The sequence below is a fragment of the Gekko japonicus genome, unplaced genomic scaffold (genome assembly GCF_001447785.1).
Source record: "Gekko japonicus isolate JY-2015 unplaced genomic scaffold, Gekko_japonicus_V1.1 scaffold776, whole genome shotgun sequence".
Classification (NCBI taxonomy): Eukaryota; Metazoa; Chordata; class Lepidosauria; order Squamata; family Gekkonidae; genus Gekko; species Gekko japonicus.
The window spans coordinates 398,291-418,306 of NW_015161428.1; the positions used below are offsets into that span (position 1 = coordinate 398,291).

The window sequence follows — 20,016 nt, forward strand, 5'->3', positions numbered from 1 at the left end:
GCGTCTCTTGCCTTGAAAACCCTACAGCCAAAAACAAAAGTCGCCCTTTGAATCTTAAAGCTCTGCTTTCCCCTTTATCCTACACAAGTGAACAATTCCATGTCCTTTTACATTTAGCTTCTCAGCCATTTCCCTATCATCCTTCAGTACTCCTTTTACCCCTTGGTCATCCAAGGGCCCCACTGCCTTCCTGACTTGGTGCTATGATTTGGACACTATACTGCTGTTGATACAGCCCAAAATGGCATTTGCCTTTTTAGCTACAGCATCACGCTGCTGACTCATGTTCAATGTATGGGCAACTAAGACCCCTAGATCCTTTTCGCACATACTATAGCCAAAGTCTCCCCCATCCTATAATTATGCATTTGATTTTTTCCTACCTAAATGCAAAACTTTACATTTATCCCCACTGAAATTCATTTTATTTGTTTTAGCCCAGTTTCCCAGCCTGTCAAAATCATCCTGTATCCTGACTCTGTTTTCTACCGTATTTGCTACCCCTCCCAATTTAGTATCATTTGCAAATTTAATAAGCATTCTTTCTATCCCTTCATTCAAATCATTTATAAAGATGTTGAAGAAAACAGGTCCCAGGACAAATCCCTGAGGCACTCCACTTGTCACTCCTCTCCAAGAGGATGAGGAACCATCCACAAGCACTCTTTGGATGTGATTTGTCAACCAGTTACAGATCCACCTAACAATCATAGGATCCAAACCACATTTTACCAACTTGTCAACAAGAATATTATGTGGAACCTTATCAAAAGCCTTACTGAAATCAATATATACTATGTCTACAAAATTCCCCCGATCCAGCGAGGTAGAAACTTGACTGACTGAAGCAGATGACTGACTGAAGCAGAATTTTTCAGTATTTTCACACTTGTAGGCTTGCAGGCACATCTCCCCTACCCTGGGATGCCCCTGTTTTGAGGATGTTTTGATCCACTCTGTAAAGCAGTCATGGAAATTGGATGGGACAAGTGAGGGACTTACGGGAGAGAGGAAATACCTCCTATGTCCTCCCTCCTCACTCTAGTTCCTTCTCCAGCCCTCCTGTGTGCCTTTCTGTTTACTCTCCCATTGTGCACTTCTCCACAGCCAATCCTTACAACTGCACACAATGTTTTTTTTGTGGTAATGTCTAAATGTGCATAAGTTTTGCAAATCACCTGGGGGGTGTTAACCCCCTAACATGAGGGGTTTTTTGCACTTCTGGGCATGACCCCAGATTTGCCGAAACATATATCCTAGCCGTGGGTATCCCAATCCCCACAGAATTTTTGATCCACTCATGAAGGTCACCCCTCATTATTAAATGAAGCACTCTTCAGCATTTGGATGAAGAGACTGTTCACCAGGTATATGAAGAGAGTTCACTAGGGCTGTGTTCCAGTTAAAGTAAAGTTTAAAGGTAAAGGTACCCTTGCTCAAAAGCCAGTCGAATCTGACTCTAGGGTTGCAGTGCTCATCTCCGTTTCAAAGCCGAAGAGCCAGCGCTGTCCGAAGACGTTTCCGAGGTCATGTAGCCGGCATGACTAAACACCAAGGTGCACGGAACGCTGTTCCCTTCCCACCAAAGTGGTCCCTATTGATCTACTTGCAATGTCTTGCTTTCGAACTGCTAGGTTGGCAGGAGCTGGAACTAGAGTAAAGTAAAGTTGCATATTATCAAATCCTCGAGGCAGGTGGCCTTTCAGGCTGTTGGAGGAAGTATGAGAACTTTGAATCGACCAGCAGAGGGAGCAAAACACTCAAGAACTTTGATTCCCTCTTGCAAAATTAAGGAAGAGCCTCTTTGGCACCTTAAGAACATAAGAACATAAGAGATGCCGATGTTGGATCAGGCCAAAGGCCCATCCAGTCCAACACTCTGTATCACACAGTGGCTAGAAATACCAGGTGCCATCAGGAGGTCCACCAGTGGGGCCAGGACATTAGAAGCCCTCCCACTGTTGACCCCCGCCCCAAGCACCAAGAAGACAGAGCATCACTTGCCCCAGAGCCCCTATCTATACCTTGTGGCTAATAGCCACTGATGGACCTCTGCTCCATATGCTTATCTAATTCCCTCTTGAAGCTGTCCATGCTTGTAGCCGCCACCACCTCCTGTGGCAGTGAATTCCATGTGTTAATCACTCTTTGGGTGAAGAAGTACTTCCTCTTATCCGTTCTAACCCGACCGCTCAGCAATTTCATGGAGTGCCCATGAGTTCTTGTATTGTGAGAAAGGGAGAAAAGTACCTCTTTCTCTACCTGCTCTTTCCCATGCATAATCCTGTAAACCTCAATCATGTCACCCCTCAGTCGTTGTTTCTCCAAGCTAAAGAGCCCTAAACGCTTTAACCTTTCTTCATAGGGAAAGTGTTGCAACCCATTTATCATTCGAGTTGCCCTTTTCTGCACTTTTTCCAAAGCTATAATATCCTTTTTAAGGTGTGGTGACCAGAATTGCACACAGTAAAGATTAACGAGTTTATTGGGCTTGATCCACAAATGCTTCTGCTATAGTAAATCTGTTAATCTTTAAGGTGTCACAGGGACTCTTCCTTTTTTTTTTGCTCAGCAGACCAAGGTTACTTCCACACAGAGTGTTTTGCTTACTCTGGTGGTCGATTTGGTATTACATCAATTTATTCTGGCATAAACGTTACTTCCACATAAGAGGATTTAGCATCCAAACTGAAATGGTTAGGGTTGGAGGGGGGGAGCATTCATACAATACCGACCCGTAATCATCAAGTGTCTGGATATTCCTCTGCTTTCACAGGGTCTTTCACAAACTTCTGCATTCTCCTAGTTTGTAAGTTCCTGATCCTCCAGGAGGGGGGGACTGTTCTGCATGTGTTTTGATCACTCTAGTTGTTGGTTCAATATTACATCCATTAATTCCTCCATAAAAACCTGCAGTTTATCATCGATCTTCTGTGGAGTCCCACATGGGGACTGTGCATGAGCAGGCCTGCCTCTCTGTAGGTTTTTATAGCTAAGAGCCTCCGGAAGTGCTGTGCGCCAGAGCAGAGCTTCTTCCCACCCAGAGACCATGTGCTCCCGCAGGATAGTGCCCCTACTCTCAGTTCCTCTTTTGCTGCTGAAGGAGTCGGTTAGTCCTTTGGGAGTCTCCTATCTTCAGCATTTCCAGTGAGGAATTGGTGTTGTGTTCCTCCTTCCTGGTACCTTCTGGGTTCCGGAATGGCTCAGAAGGCTTTGTTCAAAAAGTGCACTCAATAGTCTGCCAAGATGGCACGGTTTATGCCTGTTTTGTTTGAGGGAGGAACACGTGTCCACCTGCAATGCTTGTCAAAGATTTACCCCCAAAGCCCGAGGAGAAAGGGCTTCGAAGCTTAAGGTGGCGCTCTGGGAGAAGTCACCTAGAGCATCTGCCCCCCCCCCAATCTTCTAAAACTGCTGATAGGCCGCTGACAACCACCTCATCAGATTTGACGCAGTTGGCTCCGCCCCCCAGTTCCACATCTCAGAGGATCTGCTCACTCTCACCTCCATCACAACACGCCTCATCCGAGCCGCCTGCCAAGAAAGCGAAGACTAAAGCTTTCCTCCCATGTCAACAAAGAGATTCCTCAAGGGGCTATCTAGCGTCTGCTCCACTAAAGACTCCATGAGTGGTCCCTTCCTCTAGTACTGACGCAATTGATAGACAAACCCTTTGAGCCTATGGCCTGTTGACCGTTGACACTTTTGTCTACATCAGCCTGACAAGTGAGCAAGATAGCTGCTTTGTGGGTGGAGCACCCATTCTTAAAGGTGTTTCCAGAAAGAGTCGTATTGCGACCTAGCCTTAGTTTCCTGCCCAATTTCACCTATCACAGGAGATTATTTTGCCTATATTTTTCCACACACCCAGTTTAGAGAGTGAAAGGAGGTTGCATTCATTAGATGTTAGGAGGGCATTGTTCTTTTATTTGAAATGGACATTTGAATTCTGCAGGGAAAAGGCTTTATTGTTATGCTTTTCAGGATCAAACAAAGGTAGGAAGGCGTTGTCCCAAATGCTCTCTATATGGCTCGTGTCCACCATTAAACCGTGTTACGAGTTGGCTAGGGTACAGCGTCCCCTAGATGTGCACGCACATTCTACTAGGTCTGTGGTCTCTTCTGCTGCGTTCTGGAGTGGAGTCCTTCTGAGAACACCTTTGTTCTTGTATAAGATTCTGCCCCTCAAGCCCGTCCAGGAATGAGAGGGAATCCTATACTTTTACAATACATTAAACAACAACCCAGAGCGGTAGGCTACCCTCTCTGGATTTCAGAACAATAAGCCACCAGAACCTCATTTAACTAGAGTCCCCTCCCAGCCTAAGAGCAAGGTTCAGACTCTTAGCTAGCCTCTGGGACTTTACAATTACTATCACAGTGGTAGCGCTGTGTGGTCAGCGTTTAGGCACAGGAAATAGACTTGGAATCCCAGCTACAACATCAAAGACAAGTTAGAAACAAGAATAAGTTTTTTATTCAGCACAGAGCATTGCAAGTAGACCATAAGGATTTAAAAATAACAAGCCTAAGGCAGTTTGCCTTAACTGAACATTAATGCTTCATATTTACCATGTCAGGAACATCTACAGTCCAGGGTTCCAGGGGATCTTGAAGGGAAAGCCCATTTTTGCACACCCTGTGCTCCAGTTACCAAGCAGGTCTTTGTTCTCCCAGCGACCACATGTCCAGATGCAATAAACCAACAAGCAGGGAGCAGAGAGCGCCCGAACAGGAACAAGAACACAAGAGCAGAGAGAGAGAACAGAGCTCTCTCCCACTGGGAATGACCAGTTATAGGCCCATTCCAGTCACAATCAGCTGTGGCCAGGCAGCCAACTGCGAGTGGACATGGGTGTGTCCAAATCGTTGGTTGCCATAGCTGCAACATAGGGTTGGTTATGCGTTTGGAGGCCACGCCTGCAAGCAATTGACCTACTTCCCAGGTACCTCATGGGCTACGTGCCTACACTCATGTAAGGCCTAGCTTCCAGCATGGAAGTGTGAAGAATGTGGGTTTATGGCAGAGCTATAAAGTTTCTCCGGCCAAATGTTCAGTGCCACTTGGCTGGCGACAGGAAATACCACACAGCAGGTTATCAGCAAGACATCCCAGGGGAAGGCAGGAGCTTTTAGAAATCAGTATTTCTATGCGGTTCCTCACTATGCTCTGGACATGCAGGTAAGACAAGAAACACAGCTTGGGAAGGCGGTCCTGCAATCCATGTTCAAATAGGTGGGCATGCCCATCTGCCTGCCTCTAGCTTGCTGGAATCCCCATATGTGCCCGCACAGAAGATCGAGGATGAAAACGGGAGTTGCACTCACCCGTAACTGTTGTTCATCGAATATCTTCTGTGCAGGCACACATACCTTCCCTCACGCCCCCCCTGCATGCTTCCTTTGGCAGTGTAAGAGGTACTGAGGGTACGAGCACTACGCTGTGGGAGCACATGGTCCCTGGGTGGGAACAAGCTGTGCTCAGGCACACAGTGCCCCCTGGAAGCTCTTAGCTATAAAAACCTACCAATAGGCAGACCTGCTCGTGCATGGTCCCCATGTGTGCCTGCACAGAAGATACTCGATGAACAACAGTTATGGGTAAGTGCTACCCTGTTTTTAAATCTGCAGGGAGATATGCCAGACACGTATGTAATACTGAATTGACCACAAGAGGGAGAAAAACATACACAGAATTGGGAGGGGGGGTAGACCTGGAGGAGATTGCACTGAAAGTGATTTTGCATGCCATGGTTCTGGGAAGGTGTGAATATTGATGTATGTGCGGTTCCCAAATATATGCTTAATTTGCATAATGTGTGCACTGTTTGCTTAATCCTTTACTAATCTGGTGGTGGACTATTGTTATTATTATGTTATTGGGGGATTGGAGAGTGCAGGAGCACAAAAAGGTGCCATGATCGTGGGAGAGAGAGCCAACCAAAGAGTGGCGTTCCCTTTTAGGTTTGCCAGATGAAAAGGGCCGATTGCAGATTCTGAACATCCACACGTCAAGGATGCGCACCCACCAGCTGCTGGCTGGTGATGTGGATATTGCGGAGCTGGCCGTGGAGACCAAGAACTTCAGTGGCGCCGAGCTGGAAGGCCTGGTCCGTGCAGCGCAGTCCACCGCTATGAACCGGCACATCAAGGTTTGGATTCCCCCGCACCTCTTGAGGCAGTGCTCCCTGTTAAACCAAGGCTGCTAATTCTCTCACACCTCGTTTCCTCCTTTCAGTTTTGTAGACGCTATGAAGGTGGTAGGAGCAGGTTCTCTTTAACTGACAGAGTGGATTCTGGTAAAACTTCAGCGAGGCTGCGAGATTTACTGTCACAGCATCCCTGTTGCTCTTAGTGGGTTCTGTTCAATGTTCCCTCTAAGGTGTGGAGTCTTGTGAGCAAAAATTCTGCTTTGTGAGCTGCTGGCATTAAAGTTGTGAGCGAGCGATTGGGCTACTGCATAAAAGAGTTTGCTCTGGAGCCCCATCCTTCCTGAGCTAAGACTAAAATGTGTGAGCCGGAGGCTAACAAACTATGAGCTAGCTCACAACAACTCAGCCTAGAGGGAACCCTGGTTCGGTTCCCTACCCGAACAGACTCTAGCAGGTACTTCACAAGTCTAATCCACCCCATGTCCTCTGTTGTTCCAGTCCCTGGTAATAATAGCTGGCCAGGCTGCAATCTCGAAAGGGTCATTTAGAAGAAGCAGATGTGGTTGTGTGAGAGCCAGTTTGGTGTAGTGGTTAGGAGTGCGGACTCTAATCTGGGAGAACCAGGTTTGTTTCCCCATTCCTCCACATGCAGCTGCTGGTGTGACCTTGGGTCAGTCACAAGTTATCTCAGAGCGGTGCTCTCTTGAGCAGTCCACGGAAGAGCTCTCTCAGCCTCACCTACCTCAGAGGGCGTCTGTTGTGGGGAGGGGAAGAGAAAGGATATTGTAAGCCGGTCTGAGACTCCTTCAGGGAGTGAAGGGCAGAGGTATAAATCCAATCTCCTCCTCTTCTCTTCTTGGGAGGATATGCGTTCAAATCCCCCCAAAGCCATGTATCTCACTGGGCAGCCATAGACCAATCTCTTCCTCTCTCTCCCTCACCTACCTCATAGGGCTGTTGTCAGGATAAAATGGGGGGGGGGAGATATGCAAGCTCTCGGAAGCTAAGCAGAGTCGGCCCTGGTCCACAGTTGGATGGGAGACCTCCAGGGAAGACCAGGATTGCTACGTAGAGGTAGGCAATGGCAAGCCACCTCTGAACATCTCTTACTTTGGAAACCCTACGGGGGTTGAAGGCACTTTCCGGCTCCGCCAGTTGCCATTGCGGCTCTCCACAAGCTGTGGAGGGAGGACGGCTGTCCTAAATAATTAAATCAGTTTGGGGAGTCGGGCTGAGCAGGTGTCATTTCGTAGAAAAAGAGGTGCAGGAGCTCATTAGCGTAGCTCATTAGCATAACTGATTTGCATATGCCACACCCCCTGACATCACCGGAAGTGTGTCAGAAGGCAACACCCACCGCTCAGGCTCCACTGGACTGTTTTGGATTGCTAGCTATTGGGCGGGGGGAACGTGCAGATCTGTCTACCGCAGAGGAGGGAGAGCTTGTACCTGAATAAAACTTGGTCTTAAAGGTGCCACTGGACTGTTTTGGATTGTTAGCTGTGGGGGGGACGGGGATGCGCAGATCTGCCCTCACAGAGGAGGGAGAGCTTGTACCTGAAGGCGGGCTGGGGGGGGGGCCTCTGCAACTTATCTGGCTGCTTCTTGCTCCTCGTGGCCCGACTGAGGGCTGCTGGGAGCAAGGAGTGGGGCTTGTTGCATGTGCCCGCCCCCTGGGCTCTTTACTGCCGGAGCTCCGCTCCTGTGCGCTCCCGCAGGAAATGACCCCTGGGGCTGAGACTCATTGGTTGGCCTTTTGGTAGAGGACTGTTGGGTCACTCTGAAGCCCCCCCCCCGTTGCTAAGTTAGGGTTCAGGCCAAGCCCTACCTATGAACTACGCTCATTTGCACGATTCAGACGTGGGTCTTCTGTGCTGGGCCCAGTGTCTGTGACCGTTTCGTGCATAACTCAGATTTTTCAAAGAACTTAAAAGGGAAAGATGGAAAAGATCTTAGATACAAAGGTCTTAGGTACAAAGGGAGTGTGGGAATAATGGTAATAAACGAAGGGATGGTAGGTAGTGTGCGAGGAACTTGATCCCCCCCACACACACACACATACACCCCCTCCCCTTTGCTAACTGTTGGATGCCCTGATCTTTTCAGTGTTTCACCTGACACCCTCGCATGCTTGGTGTTTGACAGCTAGAAACTTGCTTTTTGAAATTCTGCATGAGGGGGTGTCGCTGAGTTCTTAAAAGCAAGGCACAGGGCCTGCAGATGTGCACGGAGGCCTTTGTGGCTTTTCCTCCTCACCCAGAGAGGGATCAGCATCCGCGGTGTGTTTTGTTCCCTGCGCTCCTGAAGGCAGGAGTTTGGTACGAGGCGCGGGTGGGGGGTGTGTCTTTCTCCTTCCTTTCCCCCTTGTCCATGTTTTAACTTGAAAAGGTCACCGTGCCTTTAGCAGGAAGTGAGCGATGCAGGCTGTGAAATGTCAGGGTGAGAAGGTTAGAGATTAGCTGGAACCTGCAAAATCACTTTTTGATATTGGAGAGTGTTGAAATGATGATACTTTTTTTTTTGTTGTTGTTAGTCTGTAGCAGGAGAAGGAGCAAACTGGGGTATGCAGGGGCTGGTGTGAATGCTGCGAGAACCAATTTGGGGGGAGAGGAGGATGAGGATGCTGAGGCTCCCGGCGGTTAAGGTGAAAGGGCAACTTTAGGCAGCCGGTGAGGAGATGTGCCTTGATGGGAGGATGCACACAAACAAGCCGGTTACTCTCCTGCACGTTTGCCAGAATACAGCTGCTTGCCTTGCATAGAATACTGTGGTGATTCAGCCTCCAGAGCAGGGAGATGGAGAGGTGGGGCGGGAGGGGGTGCACGCTGTAGAAATGTACATCATGCCGTGCTGGCCCGTATGCCTGACAGAAGGCCACATAGGGCTGTAGACAGCTGTGTGAGGGAGCCACAGAGTCAAAGGCTGTCTGGTCATGTCCTTGCAGTTAGAGGGGATTCAGCAGACCTAGCTGGTGGGATGCAGAGAGGGAAGGCGAGAGGGTGGGGAATGCACAGTGTAGTTCGATCTCCAGTGGGTTCTTTACCCTCCAGGTCTAGAAACATTTTTTCTCCTTTGCAAGCCAAAGTTCTTGAGATTCAAGGAGGGTTTCCAAGCAGTGCCCCTGCTTGAGGGCGACGACTTCCATTTACAAAACACGTGCTTGTAACGAGCTGGCTTGTAACCTGGTGTCTCCTGTTTTCCGATCAGGCCAGCACCAAAGTGGAAGTCGACATGGAGAAGGCAGAGTCCCTGCAGGTGACCAGGGATGACTTCCTTGCCTCCCTGGAGAATGACATCAAACCGGTACGTGTGGCCAGTTTCTTCTTCCTCCCGAACTTTGGCACGGGCATTTAGGGCGATCCCCGCCCCGAGGCAGGCTGGAATGTACTAACCACTATTCTCTGTTTTTATTTTATTTGGGCATTTCTGGGCAACTTTTCTTTCCAAAGGGAACCAAAGGAACTTACAAAATACATTACGAAGTTACTAAATGCAAATGTTATAAAAATACAAAATAAATCACAACAGCCAGTTTGAATAAAGCTTTTTAAAGAAAGGAAGGAAGGAAACACAAATTCTCCGAGGCGGAGGACATCTTGCTGGGTGATTCCCACCATCCAATCAGGGACGCAGGAACAGTTTTTCAGCTTCTTGTCTCTTGCCTGCGAAAGTCGTCCTCTTCCGTTCTTTCCTGCCTCAACAGGGAGAGCAGCTTAGCTCGGGCTTTGCCTTTCTCTAAACTTTAAAACTCTAAATTCCTTATTCAGCCTTATAGACCTTCTATTATAACAACTTCTATTTACTTCCTATAATTCTTTCACTGTTCTTCCCCGTATTCTAACCGTCTTTGAAGAAGAACAACAGTGTAATAGATAGAGGCAGTCTTCAAGAGTGGTGGCCATTTTAGGAGTCTCTTCATTCAATGAATGGAGCTGTGGTAGCTCAAGTGGTTAAGACGCTGAACTGCAGGCTGTGGAAGGGCGGTAGTTCAGCAGTTCGCGACCCCAGTTGCCGCATGACGGAGTGAGCTCCCGTCTCTAGTTCCAGCTCCTGCCAACCTAGCAGTTCGAAAGCAAGAAATTGCAAGTAGATAAATAGGTACCACTTCGGTGGGAAGGTAACAGCTTTCCGTGCGCCTTGGTGTTTAGTCATGCCGGCCACATGACCACGGAAACGTCTTCGGACAGCGCTGGCTCTTCGGCTTTGAAACGGAGATGAGCACCGCAACCCTAGAGTCGGACATGATTGCCTTAATCGGAGCATTCCGGTAGCGTATGCAAACCTGGAATGTGAGAGCCCGTTTGGTGCAGTGGTTAAGTGTTTGGACTCTAATCTGGGAGAACCGAGTTTGATTCCCCACTCCTCCACTTGCACCTGCTGGATGATTTTGGGCAAGCCGTAGTTCTGATAAGAGCTGTCCTTGGAAAAGAGCCGTTTCTGTCAAGAGCTCTCTCAGCCCCGCCTACCTCACAGGGTGTCTGTTGTGGGGAGGGGAAGGGAAAGGAGTTTGTAAGCCGCTCTGAGACCCCTTTGGGTAGCGAAGGGCGGGGTATCAATCCAGTCTCCTCTTCTGTTCTTACCTCCCGATGTCCTCCTCCAGGAGGCTGCTTGAGTGCCCTCCCGCTCCATGAGCAATGTGGCTTCTGATGAGAGCCATCCGAACCACTACTCAGTGCACTAAGTTGCAGCGGGAGCTGCATGTGATGCCATCAGTGGGTCGCCAGGTCTACTCGTGAGCAAGGCACATGGATCAAGACCCTCAGCTTCCCCCCCCCCCCCCCCCTCTTAGGCAAACCACGCAGGAGGAGATTGCCAATTCTGGCAAGGTGGAGATGGAAGACACAAGACCCCAGCTCCTCCTCCTGCCACCTCCCTTCCTACGGGCAGGGGGATTTGGGCAATGCAGCTTCTTCCACAGGGGAGACCTAGCTGGCCAGTTTGGTGTCATGGTTAAGTGCGCGGACTGTAATCTGGGAGAACCGGGTTTGATTCCCCACTCCTCCACTTGCACCTGGCTGGATGACCTTGGGCAAGCCGTAGTTCTGATAAGAGCTGTCCTTGGAAAAGAGCAGTTTTTGTCAAGAGCTCTCTCAGCCCCGCCTACCTCACAGGGTGTCTGTTGTGGGGAGGGGAAGGAGAAGGAGTTTGTAAACCGCTCTGAGACTTCTTTGGGTAGTGAAGGGCGGGATATAAATCCAATCTCTTCTTCTCTAAGGCAGCTAGGAAGGACTCTTATGTGTGTGTGTGTGTGAGAGAGAGAGAGAGAGAGAGAGAGAGAGAGAGAGAGAGATCACTCTCTATGGGACAGACAAAGAGAGGGGGTTCCTTCAGTCAAAAGGAGGATGAAGTGTACTGTTTAGTTTGGTGTTGCCTTGGTGTTAACTTGCCCTGGGCCCTATTATGCAAGGAAGGGTGGGCAATACATCAAATATTTAAATAATAAATAAGATAAATAGAAATTCATAAACAGTCCATAAGATCCCTGAGAACTACCAACACCTCTTTCCATAGACCATGGCAGCATTAAAGCTGCTTGTGGTCCCCTCTAAAGAACCGTCAGGCCCTCCTAAATCTCAGACCAGTAGCCGGTCAGGGGAGTAAGAATTCTTCCCTAGGTCTAGTGCAGCAGAGAGGGTTTCTCCCCATTCGTTGGCATTTAGCACCTCCTCTCTTCAACCCCGCAGGCATTTGGGACCAACCAGGAGGATTATGCCAGCTTCATCATGAACGGCATCATCAAATGGGGTGACCCTGTCACCCGGGTCCTAGACGATGGTGAGCTTCTTGTGCAACAGGTCAAGAACAGCGATCGGACTCCCTTGGTCAGCGTCCTTTTGGAAGGTAGGTTGTCCCGCTTTATGTTTTCTGGGGGGCCTGGTTGGGGCAGAGAGGTGGCCCTTCGCTCACTGATACCTTCCAGACATAGTTTGCAATTAGCGGACAAACCAGAGCTAGGAAACTTGCTTTGGTTTGGATTTGTATTCCAGAGTTAGAAGTTGGCATAATGTGTATGTATTGACAACCCACAGTCATGTGGACAGATGAGTAAAGAAAGTACAGGAAAGCGGCCGTGGTTTGTGTTTTGATGGAGTCTGCTCTTTGCCTAAGGACAATTCTACTGAGGACACTTTGGCTAAACAATCATAGGAAGGTGCTTTCTGGGCCAGAAATTATTACCAGTGAAACACCACTCGGCATGTGATGGCATCTTTGTACTTTTATTCTGTGCTTAGTGGTTTCATTTTGGAACACTTTTTTCTGGTCCTTCTTGTATTTATATTTTATATCTGTATGATTGTACTGTACTACTATATAAGCCCATTTGTTCCTCACTGTGTTTGACCTCTGAAGAAGGCCTATGCAGGCCGAAACGCGTCAGGTCAAGTCCATTAGCCCTTGTGTGTAAGATTTTGGTATTTTTACATGAGGTGTGATTGGGCCCTTATATATTTTTCAAAATCTTTATTAATAAATACATGTATCTTTTTATATACTATATATATTAAGCTTTTATTGTGTTTTGATGGAGGTGTCAGGGTCCTTAGTCAGGTTACGCAACACAGGACTTCATGAGAAGATAACTGTTTATTGGTGAATCCAGTACTAGAGACACGTGTACAGCCTATGTCAGGAATGGCCACTAATACCAGGGCCTCTGACTTATACTAGAATCAAACACACACACACCCCCTGTAAGCATGAGCCAATGGATACATCTTGCGCGCGGGGGCAAAGCAAGCAGGCAAATCAAAAAGCCATTAACTTTCCCAGCAGGGTAAAGCTGCAGCTGGAGCATCTACAAGGTCAAGCATAAGATAGCAAACAGTTCGTCAGCCAAGGAGAGCTGAGACAAAAAACAGGAGGGTTACCCCTACACATTCCAAAGTTATGACAGGGCTACCTGGCAGGAGGCCATGCAGAATTCTAGCCTCAAGAATGTGGAAGTGAATGTGCGCCTCGGCCACGTGAAAAGGAGCCTCAGCAAGTGGCTTTGCTCACCGGTTTTTTGGTTCTCTGGGCCAACCGGACCTTCTGGTTCCCGCTGCTCAGCTGGGTCTCTTCTGGTGTTTTTCTTCACGCAGGTCCCCCACATAGCGGGAAGACAGCCCTGGCTGCAAAAATTGCAGAAGAATCCAGTTTCCCCTTTATCAAGATCTGTTCTCCCGATAAGATGATCGGCTTTTCAGAAACTGCCAAGTGCCAGGCCATAAAGAAGGTAAGCTGCAAACTGCTTTCGTGCACCAATTTTATGTCTGGTTTCATTGGGGTTAGGTACCTTAGGGCGCGGGGGGGGGGGCGCTTTACCTAAAAAGAACTGAATTAAGGACTAAAAGGTTAAATACAGCAAGTCTTGGCTCCAAAGTACATTGAAAATGTATTTTCCTTGGACCGGGAAAGAAAGACACATAACTGAAGTATCGTTCAAGATACGTGTACATGACCAGGGCAGAAGATATTTAAAATGAAGCCTCTGTACCATATCTCTGCCTTGATTCACAGAGATTTATTATAAAATAATTTACAGTTGGTCCTAATTTTAGTATTTATTGTATTAACTGGAGCCACTGTGCAATAAATATGTTTGACCACTGAGGAAGGCCAAGTGGCCGAAACGCACATGGTCTTGGTCACGTATGTTTTTTGTTTAATACAATTGTATGATTATATCTCAATTTGAGATCACTGTTTGGGCCCATGGTTGTTTTTATAACAGCATGTATTTTTGTATGTTTGACAATGTCAGTCAGTCAGTCAGTTAGCCTTTATTGGAATAAAAAGAATACCTTAAAAGAGTATTACTATTAAAAATATACATATAAAACCATATAAAACCAAGTATTTTGCAAACTACATAATATTGCATAACAAAACAATTTGTTACAAAGTGTTGCTCACTTTGATAGTTTTTCCTGTCGTAGCTTTATAGCTGATTGTAAAAACATGGCTACCTTCACTGATATTTCAGTAGCGGAGTCATTCAGAAGACGGTGCATTTTTAAAGCATCAGGAAGGTCCGTCATGTTGGCTAAAATAGGATTTAAATATCTAAAACGTATACCTACATAAAATTGGCAGTGCAAACAGATATGTGAAACTGTCTCAGTGCATCCAGACAATGTTTATGTTGTATGTCAGTGGAACCAGGCCAGGTTTCAGCATCACTTTGTGCATATTGGTTCAGTGGCAGTGTTATGTGGGCAGTTCTTTCGAGGCTGAAAGGCCTGGTCCTTACAGAAGCACCCTGGTAGCAGAAGAAAGGGTAAGACGTTACGAGCGAAGGGATGGGCAGGTGTTGGGACTGGAAATGCAGGTGGGAACCGGAACAGGAGCAGGTAGGCAGGAGGAGAGGGGAGCTCCAGGTACTTACGTATTGCACTGGGAGGAAAGGAAGGGAAGCAGATGTTTCACAGAGGGAGTCGTGGTGAGGAACAGACTAACAGGCGCAGTGGGCTGCATTGTTAAGATGGGAGAGGAAGCCCTGAGTCATCTAGACTATCCCGCTTTCCCCTGGCAGGGTAATCTGGCGCGTGATGCTTCTCCAGCTGCAGGTACCTGTTGAGTCTTGTCTTTAAAACCTCCAGGGAGAAAGCATTGCTTCGCACAGGTGGAGAAGGACTCTTCACTCTGTGCTGCGCTCAGGTTAAGAAGATCTCACTCAGGTGTCTAACATTTTGCCTAAATCTGCATCTGTGCAGCACTTTCAGCCATTCTCTTTCTTCACTGGGGTGGGTGGCGACTGTGGCCATGACAATTTTGCATCAGAGAAAAACATAAGGTAGTGTAAGCAAACCTGTTTTAAATCTGTAAACCGCAGCAGCGTGCCACATCTGATTCGACAAACTACGTAGTAATGTTTGCAAGAGCAAATGCAAATTTATGCGATATTCTGGTTATCAGAAACACTGAAAACCATCTTCAGCAACAAAAGGGAAGTAAGTGTTTCTTTTCCCAGACTGGCATCCAGAGTAGTGAAGATCTACACAGAATCTACCCACTGATTCACAATCGGGTCCTCTGCCCAGTGTTATGATACCTGCTTCCTAAAGAGCAATATATGCATACCTGGCCGATGCAGGAATACAGGGGACTACCTCGCATTGGCTAGTCTCCTTTCTCACGGTCGGGTACAGAGGGTGGCACTTTGGGAGAGGGTATCTCCACGATACCCCGTGGTATGCAGTGTCCCTTGGGGGGGCAATCCTCTCCTTGATGTTATTTAACATCTGTATGCCTCATCCTACCCAGCTGATCCAGAAGTTTGGGCTGGGTTGTCACCAGTACACTGATGACATCCAGTTCTATCTGTTGATGAGCAGCCAGCCAGACTCCGCCCCAGATATTTTGGTCAGGGCATTGGAGGTTGTGCCTGGTCAACTGAAGCTAAAGCCGTCGAAGACGGAGGTCCTGTGCCTGAACCATGGAGGACCTGAGCCATGGGGCCCTTCTTTGACACCAGAGCCAGTGGTGAGGAGCTTAGGAGTGATCCTTCCTGGATGCCTCATTGTCAATGGAAGTCCAGGTCACTACTGTTGCCAGATCAGCTTTTTATCATCTTCGTCTGGTCCGGCAACTGCTCCCCCGGCTCTCCTCCCACGACCTAGCCACAGTGATCCATTCACTGGTCACCTCCCGGCTGGATTACTGTAACTCGCTCTGCGCAGGGCTGCCCTTGAATTGGACCCAGAAACTTCAGCTGATGCAAAACACAGCCACGCACCTCCTGGCTGGGACGCCCTTGCGGGCGCATATACAACCAGTGCTTCGCCGACTGCGTTGGCTTCCAGTTGACTACCAGATCAAGTTCAAGATGATGGTACTAACCTTTAAAGCCCTATGCGGTCTAGGGCCAACATAAAGCACATGTGGAAGAAAATAAACAGACCCCACAACTGTGAAAATGCAGAGGGCAGACCCCACTGCCAGGAAAATCAGGAGTAAGTTGAGTGTGCAGAAAAGCCGGCACTTAATCTGAATGCACTGGTAATTGTAGCAGGGTTTTTATCTTGTGAGGAATAAGTTCTTCCACCTTCCAAACGTGTGAAGAAATTGGTACCTCTGCAATTCCTTCATATGTAGTAAAAAAAATAATCCTCATTTTTAGTTGTCAACAAGGCAAACGACACTCTGTAAATTGCAGAACTTGACTTGCATTGGGTGTGCTTGGTGGGTGTCTTGCAGCCTTAAAGAATACACGTCTGGGGAAATAGGCCTGGAAGACTCTTGTTGCCGTCCCCATGTGAGTGAGAAGGTCACTTAGCAGTCCTCAGCCTGCTCTGATCTTCTCTAGTATTCCTTCTCAGCCGTTTGCACCTCCTTGACCTTTTGCCCTTGTTACTGAGGGGACCAAGCATCCTTATCGGTACAGTCTACGGCAGGGGTGTCGAACTCATTTGTTACGAGGGCCAGATCTGACATAAATGAGACCTTGTTGGGCCGGCCGTGTGTGTCATAAAATGTAAGGCCAGGTAGCGGAGATAAAAGGACACAAACACAAGGATTATTTTTTTTTACTTAAAATCAAAACATGCTTAAAACATTAGCTCTGTAAGCTGCAAACCTACTTTTGATTTATTGGCATTCACCACAGAAATCTCAGGCTCAGAGTTCTGAGTCTAGGACCCAGGTTAAAATACGAAATGGCTGAGTGATTAAGAAAGTCTGGCAAAGCAAGCTGTGATGCAGCAGGAGAACTGGAAGCAGGAGATGGCTGGTTCCCCTGGGGGCCTGATGGAAGCCCTCCGGGGGCCTGATCCGGCCCTCAGGCTGCATGTTTGACACACCCTGGTCTAAAGGAGTGAGGATCAACTGCTGCCCCCTCCCCTTTCCAGCTTGCTATAGCTTGGGAACCTAGTACCGTGGGGGAAGGTGCCTTCGTGTACCTAGGGGGGAGAGAAGCCGCTGGAAGGCCTCTGGGAGAAGGTACCTTCCTGTACCGAGGGAGGAGAGAGGCCTCCGCTCCCACCCAGCATGGACTAGCCCACCAGGGGAATAGGAAGGAGCACCCCACAGAGAGTTCCTCTTTGGTGTGAATATGTGGCTTAAAGGAAAGATTCCCCAGCACTTCCGTATCCAAAATGTTTTACCTCCCTCTGTTCTAGAATGCACACCATTCTTTGTCTCCCCAAAACACAGAGGCAATGAACAACCTCTGATATTTAGGCCCGCAGGCCTGAACCCAAAAGATCCCTTTCTCTCGGCGCTCGCTTCTCTGTCAGTCAGTGCCGTATGCCATATGTTGGCTGCTCTCCCAGAGCATCTGGTGTTCTAGGATTCTAAGACACTGTTAAGCGCAAACCTTGTTCCTGCTTCCTGAGGCTGAAGCCACAGTGGGAGACAAGTGTTTCTTTGCAGAACATTTCTCGATAAGCTCCTGTACAGTAGAAGGAGAGGTGAATCTTTCTTTTGAGGGTTCCAGACATCTGATAACCCTTCCGAAGGAGTGAAGTGCAATTCCTGACAATATATAAATGCATGATATTCCTTCATTCATCTCTGCATTTTTCGCGAAGACATCCAAAACACCTGTTCTTCAGGCTTGACTGTGCCTGTTCACGATCACAACTGCTGCCAAGTTGCCACAACTGCAATTTGTCTTGTGTTCTAAGACTATTTCCACAACCCTTTTTTTTTAAGGATATATCGAGTTTTGCAAAGAAGCCAGCCGAGCATTTATTGGTGTGTTCCTGTTTGCAAAGACAAAAGCAATCCTTTCATGTTTTAAACGTACGTTCCGTTATACTAAGAGGTGGAAATTTACCTTTGCTGTTTTTTTTTAAAAAACAGATCTTTGACGACGCTTACAAGTCTCAGCTCAGCTGCGTGGTGGTGGACGACATCGAAAGGCTCTTAGGTGAGGACGGGGGGGGGGGGGACAGCAAACGGGCTATCCTGGCCGGGTGTGCAGCCCAGCACGGCCCATGTGGGACATCCCTTTGGACCAGGGCCTGCTTTGGCCGTCTGCCTTCCCATGCTGTAGGGAGCCGGAGCAGGGATACAAGGGCAGTGCTGCACAGACTGGGGGCTGCAGCATCCATGCCTGGGAGGGGGGGGGGGAGCAGGAGTCCAGGGAGGGAGGCAAAGGCAACCTGCAGGTCGCAAGAGCAGGTCTCCTGGCCGCTCAGACTGACCCAGAAGCCGTTAATGCAGGGTCCCGGGGCGCACCACCCGTCTGCCTGGTGTCCCCACCCAGCGTAGCCAATCCACAGGAAGAAACTGGTGTGTGATGGTGGGTGGTCTCCCCATAGACCCCCTCCTTGGAGACAGTGCTTGAGCCGAACCCCTGCCTGACACCCCTCTGTGGCCACCCGTTCAGGACTCTCTCTTGGCCTTGAGTCCCGAGCAAAGCAGCCCGTCCTTGGTTGCCCTGACCAAGCCTTCCAAAACCTGGAGCAGACCCACAAGCGGCACATCGGCAGCAGTGGACTCATCTCGTCACCCGTTTGCCTTTCAGATTACGTTCCGATTGGGCCCCGATTCTCCAACTTGGTGTTGCAAGCTCTGCTGGTGCTGCTGAAGAAGCCGCCGCCTCATGTAAGTTTCTTTCCTGCAGAGTAGTCAACTCAGACGTGGGCCTCACGCAAGGCAAGAGGGGGAGGCGGGGGAGGGTGGATCAACAGACTTGACTACCAATGTCCATAAGAACCCAAGGAGAGCCCTGCTGGGCCAGACCAATAGTGCATCTAGGCCAGCTTCCTGTCTCACACAGTGGCCAACCGGTTCCTCTGGAGGGCCAACAACAGCGCAGAGAGGCCGAAGCCTTCCCCTGATGCTGCCTCCTGGCTCTGGGATTCAGAGGGATCAGTGCCTCTGAATGTGGAGGTTCCCCTCAGCCACCATGGCTAGTAGCCATTGATAGACTTATTCTCCATGAATCTGTCCAATCCCCTATGAAAGCTGTTTTGTTCCTGTGGCCATCACAACATCTTCTGGCAGCAAATTCCACATTTTGATCTCTCTCTCTGTGTAAAGTAGTATATCCTTTTGTCCATCCTGAACCTACTGCCTGTTGGCTTCAGTGAATGCAGGGCTGGCTCACCCGCTAGGCGAACTAGGCATTCTCCTAGAGCGCGGGCCAGCCCTGGCCTCTTAGGGGCACCAAACAGGACCCGCCCCCCCCGCCAAAGCCCCAGCTCCCTCCAAAAGCCCACATGCTGCCCAGAAACCCTGCCTCTTCCCGCCTTTCCCCAAAGACTGCCGGCTGGCCCACCTTGCGCCTCCCCTCAGGCAGCGCCCGAGCGCATGTAGGCTCACTGTAGCCTGGCTCAGTCGTGGTGGTGTGTACACGGGCACGGCGTTACCGGCAAGTGTGCCCACCCACCGCCCGTGGGGGGGGGGAGAACGCACTCCTCCTAGGTTCTGCAGACTGCAGTCTTCCAAAGAAGCAGCGGAGCCCCCTTCCCGCTCCCCACCACCTCCCAGACGTCTTCTCCACACACGCATCCAGCCCCTCGCTCTCCTTGTTCCCCCCTCACCTCCAGGCTGCTCAGAGCTGAGAGTGCGCTCTTGCGCCGGGCTGTTGGCCCCGCGCAGCTTCCCTCCTCTCCAAACCCCCTGCTGCTGGTTTCCTTGTGCGTCGGCCAGTAGCGCCCCGACGACTCATTATGGCCCCTCCAGGCGGTCTTCCTCTTCCGTGGGTGAGTTGGGGGCTGGGGCTCGTGTTGCAGCCGACGTGGCTTCTTTGGGGTCTGGCTCCATGCCCAGGGGCAGTGGCAGGGCGGTCCCGACTGGCGTCAGCATCTCCAGAGATGCGTCACCATTGGGACAATCAGAAACTGGAGGAAGGGGGGAGCAGGCTGGGAGCGGAGGAGAGGCCTCTTCATTGCCGAATCCCTGCAAGCTCGCCTCCCTTCTCTCCAGGACCTGC

General features: G+C 49.3%; 1 protein-coding gene across 2 annotated transcripts in view; it reads left to right on the top strand.

Annotated features, from left to right (window-relative positions):
- The window catches only part of NSF (N-ethylmaleimide sensitive factor), a 147,653-nt gene that overhangs the window by 106,972 nt on the left and 20,665 nt on the right, over positions 1-20,016 (top strand). For both annotated transcript variants that reach the window (XM_015428946.1, XM_015428948.1), the window contains exons 12-17: positions 5,965-6,152; positions 9,360-9,455; positions 11,837-11,993; positions 13,235-13,368; positions 17,937-18,003; positions 18,604-18,683. In XM_015428946.1, the coding sequence (XP_015284432.1) occupies positions 5,965-6,152; positions 9,360-9,455; positions 11,837-11,993; positions 13,235-13,368; positions 17,937-18,003; positions 18,604-18,683 (722 nt within the window). The remainder of the gene's footprint in view (positions 1-5,964; positions 6,153-9,359; positions 9,456-11,836; positions 11,994-13,234; positions 13,369-17,936; positions 18,004-18,603; positions 18,684-20,016) is intronic.